At 41.0% G+C, this 18390-nt stretch overlaps 1 protein-coding gene across 2 annotated transcripts in view; it reads right to left on the minus strand.

The window, feature by feature from the left end:
- Positions 1 to 18390, minus strand: part of KDM1A (lysine demethylase 1A) — a 29904-nt gene that overhangs the window by 2176 nt on the left and 9338 nt on the right. For both annotated transcript variants that reach the window (XM_068172729.1, XM_068172728.1), the window contains 17 exons: positions 15703 to 15836; positions 13912 to 13990; positions 12922 to 13014; positions 12067 to 12173; positions 11152 to 11233; positions 9951 to 10045; positions 8991 to 9133; positions 8440 to 8530; positions 5952 to 6086; positions 4892 to 4965; positions 4143 to 4254; positions 3639 to 3771; positions 2714 to 2901; positions 2220 to 2334; positions 1069 to 1196; positions 658 to 793; positions 559 to 569 (listed from right to left, as the gene is read on the minus strand). In XM_068172729.1, the coding sequence (XP_068028830.1) occupies positions 559 to 569; positions 658 to 793; positions 1069 to 1196; positions 2220 to 2334; positions 2714 to 2901; positions 3639 to 3771; positions 4143 to 4254; positions 4892 to 4965; positions 5952 to 6086; positions 8440 to 8530; positions 8991 to 9133; positions 9951 to 10045; positions 11152 to 11233; positions 12067 to 12173; positions 12922 to 13014; positions 13912 to 13990; positions 15703 to 15836 (1856 nt within the window). The remainder of the gene's footprint in view (positions 1 to 558; positions 570 to 657; positions 794 to 1068; positions 1197 to 2219; positions 2335 to 2713; positions 2902 to 3638; positions 3772 to 4142; positions 4255 to 4891; positions 4966 to 5951; positions 6087 to 8439; positions 8531 to 8990; positions 9134 to 9950; positions 10046 to 11151; positions 11234 to 12066; positions 12174 to 12921; positions 13015 to 13911; positions 13991 to 15702; positions 15837 to 18390) is intronic.

Consider the following 18390-nt stretch of genomic DNA (forward strand, 5'->3'; position numbering starts at 1 on the left):
AAAAATAAATGTTCATGTATTACATTCTGGAGGGAATCATTTTGTTCATAGCTGTGTGTATTAATGACTTGTATCATTACAACGAGAACTCAAATAAAGCCAAAGCCACACGGCCTTTCCTGGCAGTGCTTTCAAACTTAATTCTCTCAACATGATCTGGAGATGACCCCTGCCTTCATTGTGTTGGCCCCCAATTTGGAAGAGACCTTTTGATACCTGTTCTTCTCACTCTGGCCTTCACCCTCTTTCAAATCACTACAACTCACCTAAATATGGTGATGGACAATAAAAACATGGAGTACCAAACACAGATATAATATGAAATACTCTGTTCAGACATAACCAAACTGGCTTTCTGAATAAAAATGCCCTTTTTTTTAGCAAACAAATGACACCAAAACCTGTGATGACAGAATTAATGAATGAAAAAAAAATTCATTTACAAGTTTTAGTAATTCATCATAAGATTCAAGTTATCTAAACTTGTGTTTAGATATGTATGCAAATTTCTCAGAAAAATAACTTTGTTCTGAGCTTTTAGTAAAAATAATTTCTCACCTGTGGAGCACCTGGAATGGCTGGTCCTGGAGTAATTGGCTGAGCCATCAGATCATAGTCGTTTCCAGAGGATCCAGCAGCCACATAGGAGTATGGCACCTGGAATGGCTGGTCCTGGAGTAATTGGCTGAGCCATCAGATCATAGTCGTTTCCAGAGGATCCAGCAGCCACATAGGAGTATGATCCCCGGGCCCAGGGGTCAGCGCGCCAGCGGGACACCACAGTCTCTTTAGGCTGAGACAAGACAGGAGCTTCAGTTGTTGAGAAAGTGCAAATTCTACAGTTTGTGACAAATACAGACAATGCAAACTGCAACAGTGTAAGGGACAAAGTCCTTGGGCTGACATTAGTGGCGGAACTCCACGTTCATGTTCTATGACAACACGTACTAAGGTGAATCTTTGATGGCAATTCCTTAAGTCTTTCCAAAATATTACTGTGTTCCTTTTCCCACTCTCCACGTGCTGGCAATGCACTCTTCCCTCTCCTTCAGCCCGGGCCGTACTGACCTGGGGCACAGCGCTGCTGCCAAAGATGCCTTTGAGGATGGCGAGGCACCGACCAACAATGACATCATCACTGATATTCTCCATGATCCCTGCTGCTTCTCCTGCTACCAAGGCCAACAGAATCGGTGCTGTGGAGGGGTAGGAGAGAAAAAAGAACAACTGAATTATTGAATTTCGATCAGACAGGTTGGACTTGGATAGACATGGATCTGCAGTTAAGGCACAAAGTTAGAGACTAAACAAATCCAACAAAAGTAGTCCTAAATTTTCACCATGTCAATATAACAAAAATAAAATGAATTTTATATGCCCTAGTAGTATTTAGAATTATCAAGAGAACTGATGTTATTAAAAAGTAAATAAAAACATCAGGAATGATGTTTCAATGTTTCATGGTCTGACCACATTAACTGAAATGGTAATTGTTGTTTTTGATTTCAGCCATCTGACTTGTGCTTCAACATGAGGTTTTACTGCATTTCTGTTTCATTTCTACCTGCTCTGCCTGTCTTCATGAAAAGGAAGGCTGAGAATGTAGCATGTGAAGCTAATTTGTACATGACATGATCTTTCCATCTAAACCAAAACCATGACCCTACTTGTTAACTACATAATAGAGCCATCTTAAAGCCACAAAAGCCACTTGAACAGCCTTGCTATCCAAGGCTCCTTACTTGTATTTCTCCAGTAAAATCTTGCCAAACATTTTAATAATTCAATAGTCTAGAAAGGCATTTCCCTTGCACAGCAATTTTTTTCAGTGAACAGAGAACCCTGCCCTGCTTATGACAGAATGGAAGGAAACCCACTGGTCATCTGCTAAAGAAGTAACTCAATAATGCTCCTTATACACACCTTTGCTTTGGTCTGGTCAATGGCTGGAACAAAACCAGTACACCTACTGCACAGATCTCCTGACAATCTACTGTGGCAGCACCAGCTACAGATAAACCATAACTACTGAAGACAAAGTCCTGCTGTGGTAGTAATGCAATTTAACAGGCACTGCCTGGAACTGTCTGCAATCAGCGCTGCTCCCTGCTTCCATTTGTCTTCCTAAAAATACTATCTCCTTATCACACCCAACAGCATTTATAAAGCGTTTTTTTCTAGATCTGACACTGGCAAAAGCAGACATGCACCACAGCTACCTTTGTACAGGTTCCAAAAGAGGAAAAGCTCTCCTCTGCTTGCAGTAGTGCTCCCAACATGGCCAAACAAATTGACACTTGGATCCCAGAAGACACGATCAAAACACAACACAACCTAGAAAGAAACAGTACCAACAGTAAGGAAGAGTGCAGGGAAGAAAAATAAAAATAAAGACAATTACACTCATTGATGTTTATCACTGGACAGGTCGTGAAAGGGAAATGTGGTGAATATAGAGTGCATATACATAATACATAGAGGCATATGCCTGCACCTGCCCTCCCACATGTTAGAGTGCTCTCAATTTTCTGGTTAACAAGTTCCATCAGATCTACTTCTGCAAGTTCCCCAGACAGTTTTCATCACCAAACCCTAGCAAAACAGCTGTGGCAAAGGCATTCTTCCTCTCCCCCACCAGCCACATTCCACCCACACTTCAGATTCTCTCTCTGACAGCCTCTGGCCTGCTGCAGCTCCCCCAGTGACAAGGTACCTTGTTCAGGTTGCCAAAGCCCATCCTCTGCACTGCAGAAGTTTTCCACTCAGGAAGAGGCGGCACAAACTGAACTGCTGGGGGCTGCTGTTTCAGCACTCCCAGGGGCAGAGTGCACAGCACAGCATCACACTTATAAATGAAGGTCTGGCTAGTAGATCGGGTATTTACAGCTATCACTTCACAGCCTGGAAAGGGGAGAAAAAACAGTTTAATAGGCCATGAGGCAAGAGCATTGGATTAAAAACTAAAGAAATTACCATAACCATATCAGAAAGTAATTTGTTTATGGAGACAGCTTCACAGTAACAGTACTTAACTTGTAGGCAAGTTGTTACTGGCCATTTAACTCTACTCCAGGAAACACAATTAAGGTAGCATCTGAAAATGGCCCTAATGGGATAAGCCTAAAGGTTCATCCAGGTCAGTAAATATTATTTAAATACATCCATAAATAAACAACAAGTAGAGAGTGTTCTCTCATTACATTGCTCTCCCAGCTGACAGTTTCCCAAGCCCAATGTTTTGAAGAACAACAAAAAGATACATTCCTTCCATTACATTCATTTATGCTTCTAATACCAGGTCCTGTGGCACCAAGCCTTAAACAGTCCCAGACCTCTTACTCCAAATGCTTCAATCAATGAAGTAAATAAGTAAGAGAATAAATGTGAACAATCAGTAAATACAACTGAAAAAGGTTGTGTCAAATGAGTCACAGAAATAACCAAAACACCGTTCAAGACTAATAAATCTCTAGCAACTGCTTACACCATCCCAGTAATCCCATGGCTGTTTATCAAACCCCAAACATGTCATGGAAGGGGTTTTACACTATCAGTCCTCACAACTGCTTCCAGGAGCACTGAAATCTACTTTCCATGCCCACACTCCCTCAAAGCAGTTTCCTGGAGGTCTCGTGTACCTGATGCAGTGTAGCGAACCTGTCGAACTGCCGTGTTTAATTTAATATCCAACCCTTCTGCTAAGGCTACTGGCACACAGGAATAGCCATTCCTCACAGTCAAGTGACTGCCTGTGAATTCAAAGTCATCATCCTAAAATGAAGAGGCATAAAAAGCTTGCATTCATAATGAAGTCCTCTAAGTCAATAGAAAATAATCAACAACTCTCCACAATGGCAAAAAATATCTCAAAATCTTTTTTAAAGACTCAAACAAATGTGGAATTATTTCTGATTATTCATCAAGTAATAAATATGGAAGCTTTCAGCACAGAGTACTGTTAGAGATTGTTTTGGCACTAACAAAAAGCTGTCTGGAATTTCATCATCAAATATTAATAACAGTACCTGCCCAAAAGCAGACACACCTTAACAGTTAGAAACTCTTAATATTGACACACTTTCGTGAGAATGAAATAAACACAGTTTAAGTTTTTAGTGAACTGCTGAGTTCTGGCTACCTACCTGGTCCCAGTGCTTCAGTGAAAGTGTAGAAAGGGGTGTAGCATTAGCAAATTCTAGGTTTGCAAAATGCCAGTCAAGTATTTGCCTGTCTCTTGATGACAAATAAACATCGCTAGAAAAAACAATTGTAACACAAAGACATTCAGTTTGTTAGAACAGGATATTGTAAATGCATTGCTTCTGAAAAATTCTGAGTCTCTCCTTAGTCCAGAAATAAAAACATTAAAAAACACAGATTCTCTTTCAAACATCCGGACCTCTCTCGTGAAAGCTGAGTATCAAAACCCAGCAAATTCAGGTTTTTAAAGCAGAATTGATGTAAAATACTCAAAAGGAAGCTAAAAACTTCAGAAATAAAAAAGTTACACAAATAATGGCTTAAGTAGCATGCATAAAGGCAACAACACAAAACATAGTAAAATTGCACAGAATAATAATATTCTACCAATAATTAGGATTGCATGCTATCATTACTGATAGGTATTTAAAACCTCACATGCATTTTGGGATCAGGCACTGATTACTGCCAGGATTTCACAGAATCACCCTAGCTCAGGACCACCTTTTCTGTTTGAATCATCTCTAAAAATGAGGCAAGTGAGTTCTAAAGCTGAGGGAACTCAAACCCCATGTTTGTAGCTTTATAACCTCTCGAGTTCCCGTAATACCATACCATCTTTGAAACTCAGGGAAAAGGCAGTAAAAGAACTGCTTTCCTAAGAATTTATCCTTTTAGTTTGTCTCTTTACCTTGGTGGATTGGCTTCAAGTTCTTGTAATTTCTCTTCCAGCTTTCCTTGTGTTTCTGCCAATTCATCATACTCCTATTAAGATTAAAAACTAACATTAAAACCAGTTTACATGTAAAAGGGCTGGAAGATATCATGCAGCATCAGACCGGACCTAGTCTCAAGAGAAATCACTAGAAAATCACTTCATGGAACTAGGGGAACCTGAATCAAGTTTGTTCATTTTTTCAACATTTAATCTTTGTTATTTTTTCAACATTTAATCCAGCATATTTTGCTCTTCTGCTCTTTGTATACACAGAGCTCTGTGCCACACTGCAGAAAAGATTAGTGTGGTGATATTTCAGGAATTTAAACACTCAGATCTGAAGAACATGAGGGTCCATTACACTCCTGATATTTTAGGGGTTTCTATGGTTCTGAGAGCTTCATATTCCACAAGCTATTTCTTCTATTCTCCTCTCTCTTAAAAGTTTATAGGTGATATTGAACATGGAGATTTCCAAAGCAGAATCAATCATACTTAAAAATCAAAGGCATGATCTAATTCAAGCTTTTACAGTTTCCTTTTTAAGGCACATCTCTACATCAAGATGCTCCCAGAGAGGGGAAGTAACTCTGCTTGTCAAGACAGAGCTCTGTACATGATAATTTTAGATAGAAAGAAGTCTTTTAGTCAAAAAACCACCTTTATTTAACTTAGAGAAAAGGTATCTCTCTTCAAATGTAGATTTTATTTCCAGACTATTGTGAAATCCAGACCAATTCGGAGAAAAATTATTCTTCAAAACATTACATGCTGTCTGACACGAGCCAGCAGACTTAGCTAAAACTGAGCTTCAGTATTCCCCAGCTAAAGGTACTCAAAGCAGACCTACCAGTGTTAGAACCCAGAGTTACTGTCAATCACATTCTCTTGAAAACACTGGATCATAGCCAGAGATGTGGAAACATTTACATTGGCTACTTTTATCTTCTGAAAAATGTGGCTAACTGGTAATTTTTGGCTGCTGAAGTCCTGAGAAAACAGTCTGACACACTGTATGTATGTGATCCTTTACCTTGCAAAGTGCAGTCAGGTCTCTGTGCTTGCTTTTCACAAGGAACTCTGCTGTGATATCCCGAGGTGGCTTCACTTCCGATGCCTCCTTATACTGCTGATGAAGTTCTTTAATCTTCTCTTTTAAATTCACCATCTTTTAAGACAGAGCAGAGGAAGGAAGGAAGGAAGGAAGGAAGGAAGGAAGGAAGGAAGGAAGGAAGGAAGGAAGGAAGGAAGGAAGGAAGGAAGGAAGGAAGGAAGGAAGGAAGGAAGGAAGGAAGGAAGGAAGGAAGGAAGGAAGGAAGGAAGGAAGGAAGGAAGGAAGGAAGGAAGGAAGGAAGGAAGGAAGGAAGGAAGGAAGGAAGGAAGGAAGGAAGGAAGGAAGGAAGGAAGGAAGGAAGGAAGGAAGGAAGGAAGGAAGGAAGGAAGGAAGGAAGGAAGGAAGGAAGGAAGGAAGGAAGGAAGGAAGGAAGGAAGGAAGGAAGGAAGGAAGGAAGGAAGGAAGGAAGGAAGGAAGGAAGGAAGGAAGGAAGGAAGGAAGGAAGGAAGGAAGGAAGGAAGGAAGGAAGGAAGGAAGGAAGGAAGGAAGGAAGGAAGGAAGGAAGGAAGGAAGGAAGGAAGGAAGGAAGGAAGGAAGGAAGGAAGGAAGGAAGGAAGGAAGGAAGGAAGGAAGGAAGGAAGGAAGGAAGGAAGGAAGGAAGGAAGGAAGGCAGGAAGGCAGGAAGCCAGGAAGCCAGGAAGCCAGGAAGCCAGGAAGCCAGGAAGCCAGGAAGCCAGGAAGCCAGGAAGCCAGGAAGCCAGGAAGCCAGGAAGCCAGGAAGCCAGGAAGCCAGGAAGCCAGGAAGCCAGGAAGCCAGGAAGCCAGGAAGCCAGGAAGCCAGGAAGCCAGGAAGCCAGGAAGCCAGGAAGCCAGGAAGCCAGGAAGCCAGGAAGCCAGGAAGGAAGGAAGCCAGGAAGGAAGGAAGCCAGGAAGGAAGGAAGCCAGGAAGGAAGGAAGGAAGGAAGCCAGGAAGGAAGGAAGCCAGGAAGGAAGGAAGCCAGGAAGGAAGGAAGCCAGGAAGGAAGGAAGCCAGGAAGGAAGGAAGCCAGGAAGGAAGGAAGCCAGGAAGGAAGGAAGCCAGGAAGGAAGGAAGCCAGGAAGGAAGGAAGCCAGGAAGGAAGGAAGCCAGGAAGGAAGGAAGCCAGGAAGGAAGGAAGCCAGGAAGGAAGGAAGCCAGGAAGGAAGGAAGCCAGGAAGGAAGCCAGGAAGGAAGCCAGGAAGGAAGCCAGGAAGGAAGGAAGCCAGGAAGGAAGGAAGCCAGGAAGGAAGGAAGCCAGGAAGGAAGGAAGCCAGGAAGGAAGCCAGGAAGGAAGCCAGGAAGGAAGCCAGGAAGGAAGCCAGGAAGGAAGCCAGGAAGCCAGGAAGGAAGCCAGGAAGGAAGCCAGGAAGGAAGCCAGGAAGGAAGGAAGGAAGGAAGGAAGCCAGGAAGGAAGGAAGGAAGCCAGGAAGGAAGGAAGCCAGGAAGGAAGGAAGCCAGGAAGGAAGGAAGCCAGGAAGGAAGGAAGCCAGGAAGGAAGGAAGCAAGGAAGGAAGCAAGGAAGCAAGGAAAGAAGGAAGCAAGGAAAGAAGGAAGCAAGGAAAGAAGGAAGCAAGGAAAGAAGGAAGCAAGGAAAGAAGGAAGCCGGGAAAGAAGGAAGCCGGGAAAGAAGGAAGCCGGGAAAGAAGGAAGCCGGGAAAGAAGGAAGCCGGGAAAGAAGGAAGCCGGGAAAGAAGGAAGCCGGGAAAGAAGGAAGCCGGGAAAGAAGGAAGCCGGGAAAGAAGGAAGCAAGGAAAGAAGGAAGCAAGGAAGGAAAGAAGGAGAAAAATGTCAAAAGGCAGGTTTCAACAAGTTCCTGTGTAAACTGGATATTCACCTCTAACTGTGCCATTATACAAAAGAGGTTTCCTGGTTTTGGCAGGTAACACACATGCAATTCTACCTCCAAGAATCCACAGTAAATACCATCAACCCTAAACAACCAGGCTGACCAACATAATTGATTTCTTACTATGTTGCAAGTAATTTGAGAGCAGTTCACAAGCGTTTTTAGTTTGAGAAACACAGAAAAGTAAAAACATCATTTACCATGAGCAAAAATAATGGAAGCTGTCCTAAACCACTGTTTCTGTACTACAAATCAGATGTGTACTGAAGACAGTAAACATTTTAAAATAAGCCCCAAAAGCCTCAGCCAGTATCAGCATCTCTAAAGGAAGCCAAGAAACATCACTGTTTATTGTGCCTGTCCTCTTCCTTTCTTTTCCCATATTATGTCTTATGGTTTTCTGCCTAATCAATTTCTCCTTCTGAAGCAGTCAACACCTCTGTCCTAACAGGGCTTCTATGTAGGTCTTAAGCAAAGAGATACTTTAAGAACAGCATTAATAGCAACTTTCTCATATATTTTTATTTGGACATTTTTGTATGTTTTGCCACTTTCTGAGGAACAAAATGCTTATCATCTTGTTCTAAATGTCATCATCTGACCTTGTTAAGAAGATCTTTCAATTCCTCCTGTGTTTTCACAATTTTTTTCCAGTGCTCAATCTGCTCATCCTTCACATGCTTCTCCTGCAATCTGGAAAAGGTGAGAAGCAATTGTCAGCTCAACATAAAATCCTTGTGTTAATGAGAAAACTTATTATCACTATCTAATTAGCGGACCGCAATAAAACCACATGTCATGGGGTATATATGTAAATACTTGTGTGGCAGTTGGAAAATTAATGCAAGTTTCTGTAAATAAGGGATACATGACTAGCTAAAATGTGAGTGTGAATTACCTTCTGCTGTTAAAGGCCATTACTTTAAAGTGGTGTTAGTGCACTGTATGGACACCAATCACACTGAGCCACTCCAGCAATCATTTTCAGGAACCTTTCAAGAAGAGAGGTTTGCTCCTTTAACCATCTGTGACATCAAGCAGCTGTATTAAGAGGGCAATGCTTACATCTAGGAGCACCACAATTGTTTGAGGTAACCTTTGGAAATTCATCCCCAAAATAGGAAAGTCTAGCAAAAAGAGAGAAGTCACTCACTGTATGACAACCTCCAGAGCCTGACCTAGGGAGACAGGCTTATTATTGAGAACATTAAAATCCAGTTGATGACTGAGATAGGATGTGGCTTCCAGCAGACGATTAAATTCTTGCTCCACCATTTCATCTTTCTCTTTGGGAACCTAGGAGACAAAAGAACAAGCATTGTTCTTCCCTTCATAAGTGATACAGCTGCTGAGAATAGCCCTTGGAAAAAAAAAAAAACCAAGTAATACTCTCAGCTCTCTCAAATGGTCAGACACCAAGGCCTGTACAACACAATGTCACACCTTGGCAGGATGGGCACCAGAAGAGCTGTCAAACCACAATGACAACAGACTTCTCTTGCAAGAGAAAACCAAAGTGCCTTATGGGCTCATAAGATTTCCTTACTGGAAAGGAAGGTGTGCTCATCAAAGCTACAGAAGCTTGCCAAAAGACTCTGATGGCAGGATGGCTCTACACAGTCACAGGGCTTTAGAAGGCTTGGCATAGCTCAGTGAAGTAGACAGAGAGTAATTTATCTTCTGGAATGGTCACTGTGAGTAAGAACTACCAATCCAGCAGGGCACATATGGAATGGTGGTATTTAACTGTACTGATGATACTCAGTTAAATAGTGAGTGCTGCCATTGTGAAAATACCTGTTACATGATGAGAGCTCAAGTGCTGGAAAGAGCAAACCTCACATCTGTTAAACCACTCACTGGTTAAACAAAGGTGAGAGAACTTGGCTTCCACAAAACCTCTGAAAGGTAAAAACTCATGTGGAAAAAGCAGGTTTTAGAAGAATATGTGCAGGTATGCTACAATATTACTAAAATGCCTAAAAAGGGACACACTCCTTCCTTCTTCCCTCTCTCTGGAAGCCATCTCATGCTAGACCAAACATGCCTGGTAACAAACATACTTGAGATATTACTTCTTTTAAAAGGTTCATGGAAACAGTCTCAGACTTACAGCTTGTCCATTCGCTTCATACAGTGGACATTTTTGCTTGATCTTTGCCAGTTCCATATTTACTTGTTTGCTGACCACAGCCATGGGATTTCCTCCTGGAAAAGATTTTATATAGTTAACAGAGACTCCTGTAAAATTTGTCTGCAATTAAACAAAAACTCCACAGTTAAAGCAATTTCAGAGACTAAAACAGCAGCTCCAGTGTATGCACTCCAGTGACCTAGTGTAACCCTGCCAAAGGGCTGCACTTCCCAGTGATCCCTGCAATGAGGACATGGAAAAAACCTGCCCACCAAATCCCTTCCAGGATCTGAAGGGCTCCTAGAGGGCAGCCAGAGAGGGACTCCTTTGTCAGAAACAGCATTGATATGGCAAGGGGTAATGGGTACAAACTGAATGAGGGGAAATTTAGGCTGCATTATTAGGAAGAAGTACTTTCCTGGGAGGGTAGTGAGCTACTGGAACAGGCTGCTCAAGGAGGTTGTGGATGCCCCAACCCTGGCAGTGTTCAAGGCCAGGCTGAACAAGGCCTTGAACAACCTGGTCTAGTGGAAGGTGTCCCTCTCCACGGCAGGGGCAACTGGGGCTAGATGATCTTTAGGGTCCTTTCCAACCCTTATGATTCCATGATTCTATGGATTAAACATAAAAATATCACAGCCTTTCAACAGGCAAACCAAAATCTGTTTTTCCATGACTGTGCAAGTTCAGTTCTTTGGAACCAGTTTCTCTATCCAATTTAATAAGACTCATCATGAGACAGACACCAAATTTAGGCTGTCTGTAAAAACAGGGGTTTATTATAGGTTTTACAGTATTTTATCATTTCAAAGGAAGAAATTTGGCTTGTATGCCATTATTTTTACAACAATTTTTGAAATCACATGGAGAAAGTACTTTTGGGATTTCAGCTCTGAAGAAGGGCTTTCTCTTTAGAATGACTCTCCATTTCCCCTCCTCCCTTGTTTTCCCATGTAAACTGAAAGAATACAATCTGTCTCTAGGGTCTCTCCCATCATATAGCCTTGCTATTTATGAAAACTACTAACTGTCAAAAAGGCTGAATGAGAACACACGCTTTTAAAGAGGTAAAAATACCCAATTATTTTGGCCATGAAAGAAAATAGCATTAAGGTTTCACATTTACAGCATCTTGTCCCCTGGTTTTCCTCCCCTGTCTTTTTGATTTTGAAAAACTCACCAAGTCCTGTCACCACCATTGCCCCTAGATCAGCAACGTAATTCCCCTTGCGAAAGGTAGCAACTCTTCCTCCTACTCGGTCCTTTGAAAAGCACAAGATATTAAACCTCCTGTTAGATTCAGTAAGACATCTCACTGAAATATCATCAGTGAAACATCTACAAAATATGGTGCTAGTATTCTCTTAACTGAGGGCTCAATAAACAGAATGTACACTTCTCCAAAAACCTCTGCAAATGAACACTATCACAATTAATTTGCCTAAGTTAAGGAATAAAATGCTTAAGTAGTATTTTAAAAAGGAGAAGAAAAGAATAAAAGAAAATAATAGAAAAAATAAGCCTGACTTGGGCAGATTTCACTATTTCTACAGTAGGATCTACTGTGATTCCAAAGCCAATCCCTTCACTGTCCATGCACAAATTTAGTTATGTACTAGGTTTCCTCCTCCCCCTAATGCCTAAAGATTTTTAGCTTTTTATATATTTTTCATGTATTTGTAACTTTGTAGACTGTCAATACACAGTTATAACTTCTAGTACTTTTCCTGCCCTCTCTCCCAGTTTAACAAGCTCTTAATAATACACTCCTGAAATTCTGTTCAGTCTTCCCTTTAGTCTAGCATTCTGGACTTGCATTCTGCTTTCCGATGAAAAACCCATTTCTAATAATGAAAGAAGGTTGTTTTAAGCTGTTCCTGGTGTAAGCACACAACACTAGCACCTGACTATCAGATATCCCAGCAAGAACAGATCCACTGAGTTCCTTGTGAGACAGGTTCAGCAGCAGCGACTCATCCTGCCTGGAACACCACACACAGTGACCCACCCCAGGCATGCTGCTGGGACACAGCCCTGTTCTAGCACTGAACACTGGCTAGGTTGTAATAAAGTAAAATAGCACAGAAATCCATACTCTGGCTTCCAGAACTGTGACATCCATCCCAAAACTCTGCAACTGGCGAGCTGCTGCCAACCCAGAGACTCCAGAACCAATAATGATCACCTTCCCTGTCTTCTTGGCTAAAGAAAGAGAAAAATCAGCTACAGCAGTCCTTTATATGTGCAGTGTTAAATTGCAAACAGTCTGGTTAAAGTTGCATTTAAGAGATACCAAGAACAAAAAGCAGCTTTCTTCTCATGAGTAGCTCTGACAGAACAAACTCTTTAACAAAAAGAAAACTGAAATAATTCTGAACGTAATTCTGAGACAGGGACAAGGAAAATACACTAGCAGTACACCTGGAACAAGAAAGAAAACAGGAGAAAAAATGCTTCCAGACAACTGTCTGAAGAAGTAAAAGCAATTCATATTAATTACAGGGGACAAAGTATCATAGTTTGATTTCTTTCTGCCCCAGAAGAATAAAACTTAAAAAGGGCAGAGAAGGTCCCTTGCAAAATTCAAGAATCACATCAGGATGTAACAGATCTAAGTACAATATTGTGTTTCTGACTTTAGGTATTCAAACGAGGAACCAAGATAACTCATTAAAAAGTGACAGTCACTGAATTATCTACAGAAGATTTGCCAATAATTTTTCCTCTCAAAGTGATTTACATAAATGCATGGCTTCTCTGTGCCAAAAAAACACATTAACATCAATAGCCAGATGGCCTTCCAGCCTTTTTTAAAACTTTCTTAGCACTGCAATTCTAAAAAAGAACACTCAAAAAACTGTCCTAAGAAATCACAGAGCGATAAAACAAGACTTCTAGAGAAAACAAGAGAAAACAAGATAAAACTAGAAACAGTGTTCAAGTCTCTTACTTGGAAGGGGTTTCACTCTTTTGTAGATCCCAAAGTTGATCAGCCCATGACGCTCCAGGTAGCTGTGAACCCTGTGAACGAGCACTGTGTCACCTAAAAGAATGTACAAATTTTCCAAATTATTCTCCATGTTCAGCAGCATATACATACTGAGCAATATTCACAGCAACCTGGCCAAGTCCCACTAAACACACCCTGCCCTACTGACCCACCCATCTTCCTGAGGAGGCCTGAGGCTACTTTTCTGAAAAACACCCGTGCTGTACTGCAGCTCTGAATCCTGCCTGAAGAGCTGTACAGGACATTAGGTGCTTCTTTTAACCTAGTGGAGAAGAACACTTTTTCTGAAACTAACTGCAAAATCCCAGAACTGTGACGTGATTTGCCAGTATTATGCCAATACTTACTGCAGCAATGAATTCTCATTGTTATTTTTAAAAGCACAATAACTCACTATTTTGCAATCCTTGACAGTATATTTGCATTCATTTCAGCACTATTTTCTTCTTCAATTTTTTTTTTATGGCTACCCTCCACCTTCTTCCAGTTTATTGGGATCTTGTCTGAGAAGTGTGGAATGGTCTCCATTTGCAAGCAGTAACCCCTCACTCTTTTACTGCCTTCTTGCATCACATCCAGTCTAAGTCTTAAAAAAACCCTCCCAAAAACCATATGATTATTAATGTATTAATAATGATTAAACCACCAAGAAGCTGTAGCAAACCTTAAAAGCTGCATGTGAATTAACCCTACAGTAACAATCCATCTTTTTAGCAGCTTTTATGAATCCTGCTAGGGAAATTTCTTTACCAGACAATGAACTCTACTAAATCTGAACCACGAGTATAATTCAATATCCCAGTCTGTACACGACCACTCTTGGAGCTCCACTAACAAAGGACTGAAGCATCTGAAGCAGCTTTTCCCCAAACAAAAGTGAAAGAAAACAGCAATGATGCATACATTTTGGCAATGAGAAACTTGACTTACTATTATAAGGTGCTTCTAATTGTTGGATAGTTGCTTCAAATGTCAGCTGAATCTTTGGGTTATCCAACCAGAGCTGCAGCTGTATTTAAACAAACAATACAACACATCACATTAAGGAATACAAAAGAGGTGTTCTCCTGGCCCGTGTTTGCTACCAAATACTGTCAGGAGATGAAACCCCCTAATGAATGAGATGAAACCCCCTCAACTTTGGCAGGACTACCCAAGCCACACTGAACTTCACCTTCCAGTGTTCCTTAAGGTGCAATACAGTCTGTTTGAAATTCTCACACCATTTCAAGTAAGTGGAAACACACCAAGGTAGCACAAAGATGTGTGTGGCTGGCAGCGTCAGCCAGCATTGTCTTTTTGGCAGCAGATCTCATGTTTTCATAAAAGCTACAGCAGAACTTATCATGTTCATTTATGTCAGGTTTATTTATCTCTGACATTGAATGACCCAATCCATCTTCACCAATATAAGACACGACCACAGACTACATGTCTGTGCATGTGGCCACACATGCACAAAAAAGCACATTTACACTTCAAAAACTGAGCAGGAAGAATTGTTTGTGATATGTTAGTAGGTCAATTCATACTAGAAAAGAACTGTTTTCCCAACAGAACTCCTACTTTGTAGCACAGAGGCAGGAATAAATAAATAATTTTACTGTTCCATGCCTAGGTCTAGGTCATACACAGCATTTCCACTCCATTTTACATTCCATAATTAGTAATTTATTGGGTATTTCTCTAGAGTTGCATTACTGAGCTTCATAGTTCGTCCCAGATACCAAATTAAAGTGGAAATCCTACAACTATAAAGAATAGGGATGGTTAAGAAATGATTTCCTTATAATTTGGGAGGCTCTTTGAGGCAAATGGCTAATTAAGAGGCTGCACAGTGCAATTTGCAGCTCTGCTGAGCACTGGGTTCATAGCAGCTGTTCCACAGTCTGCCATTCTCGCTGGAAGAGCTCCTCTCACGAGCCTTCCTCAATCAGGATGACTGCTCAGGAACTTCTCCACGTTCCTCTGTAGTGAATAAGGCCCAAAGACCAGCAGTGCTGCTTTTCCTTGCAAATATCTCTTTCCAGTAATTTCTAAGTTTCAGTGGAAGGCTTTTCTGCTTCCAACACATTTGTAAAAGGATTACTCACTGTTCATTTTGTGCAAATTGTTTTCCAAACTTTTTGGCATGCTCTGGCCTGTTTTTACACATCTCATGACTTCCCAAAAGCTTGAGTTAGAGGAAAGCATTACAGGAATAGCAGAAGTCATGCTCTTAGCATGAAGATGTCCACCACACATAAATTTTAAATAACTTCTTAAAGTTATTAAGCACTGGGTGTTACCATGGTCAATGCCCCATGATGTTTCCTGATCATCTTTAGTCTGTGAAAAAACTGAGTGGTGCATAAGGTATTTTGTCTCTTAACGATGGTAACACAGCAATTTTCAAAATATTTCTTGCTTTCCCACTGTAATTTTTCTAACATTACTTCAGTTTTCCAAAATACTCTTTTCAAAATACAGGAGAAAGCCTTGATCCCTGTTTTGGATGTTGTAAATACACAACAGATTCTTTATGCTGCTCAGAGCACTGCTTTGATCAAGAACTGGATAGCACATTTCTTCACAACTTAAGAGCATGACAGGATGCCAGAAATGAAACCCCACTGCCTCAAAACCAAAAATTAAATCAACTAGACATGGCAACCAAAAAGCCTTGGCAAGGTACACACATTTCCTACCCTTTTTTCACCAATACTTTTACAACAAACTTACAGTGCGGTTCCTGATGTACAGAAACACCTTCTGAGTCTGCTGTGGCCCACTGATTATATCAGGGAAGCAGGCAGCTTCTTGAGATGTCATACGGTCATGTGGAAGTCTGCTCTGGAAAGCTGCACCCTCCACACCTACAATAAAAAGATAAGTAGTCTACAGGCACTGCAAAGGAACACTGCCCGTCCCAGCCAGTGCATTCAGCCAGGAGATGATATAGTGGCCAATTTCATGGGTTGCTTTCATTTAGTTCTTTTATTTACTTCTGCAAGACACACAGGTTTCCAAGTCAACAGTTCTTTGAATTACAGGTATCTAGAGATAATGAGAAAGCTACACTACAGGGGGGATAAAGCAAACAAAGCAAACAAAACCCCCCAAAAAAACAAAGCCTGAAAAATAGGTTGGGTGGGGGCACATATCAATACATTATATGTAACACACACACACACACACACACACACACATATATGTATGAACAATAAAACAGAACTATTTTAGATGCTGTCCTTAATTTGTGTGGCTTCCAGTTTCTAACAGAACTGGAAAACCATTTTAGAACCTGTCCAAAGCCAAAGCATCTGTAATATACAAGCACAGTATCTACCATCCCCTCTCACCAGCTTCTCAAAGTTGAATTTGCACTGACCTCCTCCAGCTAGAGGAACCCACCTCAAACTCCCATTTTGCGTATCTGATATATTTACAGGAGGCAGTGCAATGAAATACAATCACACTTATGCATTTCCTGTGCTCCCTACAAATAATAGATTTCCTACTGTTCTTTTTAAATGCTCCACATGTAAAAGACTGATGCTGAACCCATACAGGAGAGCTTTTCTCTATGGAAAGCCTTCATTCACACAGGAACCTGCACTTGTACCAATTCTCACACTGGCAGTGATGTAACTACATTTCTGTACCCTGCTTTCCTCAGTCTCTGTTATATTGTACTACAGAAAAAGTGACAAACTAAGACACAGCTGCATCAAGTGCTACAGCACAAGTGCAGAAAGCAAATCCTGCAGGCACAGTGAGCAAAACAAAGTACTGAGATGTGAAATACAGCAAGACAAATATAAATCTGCCATGTCCTGGAGGTGACTTTGATCAGGACAGAGGACAAGGCATTCAATCTAGAAAGATAGAAGCCAATACATCCCAGGGGCAAAAAACCCCACAAGTAACACAGTATGATTAAGATCACTTCCTGAAACTGGAATTGCTCAAAAGATTACAATAAATAGCAAAGTAAATATAAGCTTGCAATGTGTTACACTAACCAAGACAACTGTTCAAGAGTTTGAAGTTCATGTACAGCAGTACATGTAACTGTACCAGGGACTGGAGTTCCCTGCTTTTAATTCTGGTGCCACCACATACCCCTTTAACTTCCCAAAGGTGCTGAAAAACAATCAAGGAAGGAGATGGTTGTGAAACTAACAAAAAAAACCAAACCAAAACAAAGACCCCCAAAACAAGCCAGCCAAAAACAAGTCCAACCAAACAAATAAAACCCACAACCCCAAAAAAATCCCCACAACCTACAACCAAAAAAAAAAAAAAAAAAAAACCCAAACCAACCAAACAACAAAAACCCAACCAAACAAAAACCAACTGTCCAAAAAAAAACCCCACAACCAGAAATTCATCTACAAGTAAAGATCAAAAGATCTTTGTGATGAGTCAACTGTCTGTAATCATTTACACAAATTTTACAAGAAGAAATTAGTAACAGAAGCTACAGAGCATTGCAAGTAAAATAAAATTAACCATAGGAGAAGTTGACACACCCACAATGTTTCCTGAACTAATATTCAGCTATGGAATGGAAACCCACAGCTCCACTATGACTTCAATTTCTCCAGCAACAACCACTTCCCAGCCCTTCTGCTGTCCTTCCACCTAACACTGGCCCAAGTGTGCCAACATCTGTGTAGGAATGCACATGCTCAACTATGAATTCTGTCAAACTGGATATGGAAATCAAACCAGTTACCAATTCTCTGATACTTTAGTAATGCTAACAATTTTAATTAAGGCTCTAGATGCTCAAGTGCTAGCAAAAAGCTCAGCAGCACAATTTTCACAGAATGGCCAGTAAAGACCTGAAATGCTGAACCTGACTCCCTGACTCTTACAGGTTTGTGCTAAAAGAAGTGTGCTTCTCCAGGTACCTCCTAAAAAGCCATTTGTCATCAAACATCAGCCATCTCTCAGATGTGTGGATTTAAGGCAGTTTGGCAGTGTCCTGAAAAGCTCTGGGATTTATCTCTGCAAACTGAGCAGCCAGGGAACATGGTGCTACTAACAGCTTTGAAAAGAACTCCCAAGGTGGGTTGAGCTGGGGGGGCTTTCAAGGCCAAATACCTATCATGGCAATTCCAAAAGTTTAAAACTAGAGTAAGAGTAGCTCCAGATGTGCACAGGTATTCAGGGAAAAAAAAAAGCTAATAAAACAACCCAGAAGAGTGTATCATACAAGATTTTTGAAAAAGCATAGCTATTAATAGCAAAGATAGCATTTTTATTTGGCTAACCACTGGAAGATCTAAAAACTAAATGTCCTTGAATTTACTTCTGCAACTACACAGCTCAAATCTAAATGGATTTGGATTTCAGGCTGTCTAAATCCCATTTCACACCCTTACTGCTTGTATTTCATGAAAGCTACATATGACAGAGATT

Source organism: Anomalospiza imberbis, chromosome 25, assembly GCF_031753505.1.
Source record: "Anomalospiza imberbis isolate Cuckoo-Finch-1a 21T00152 chromosome 25, ASM3175350v1, whole genome shotgun sequence".
In the NCBI taxonomy this organism is placed as follows: Eukaryota; Metazoa; Chordata; class Aves; order Passeriformes; family Viduidae; genus Anomalospiza; species Anomalospiza imberbis.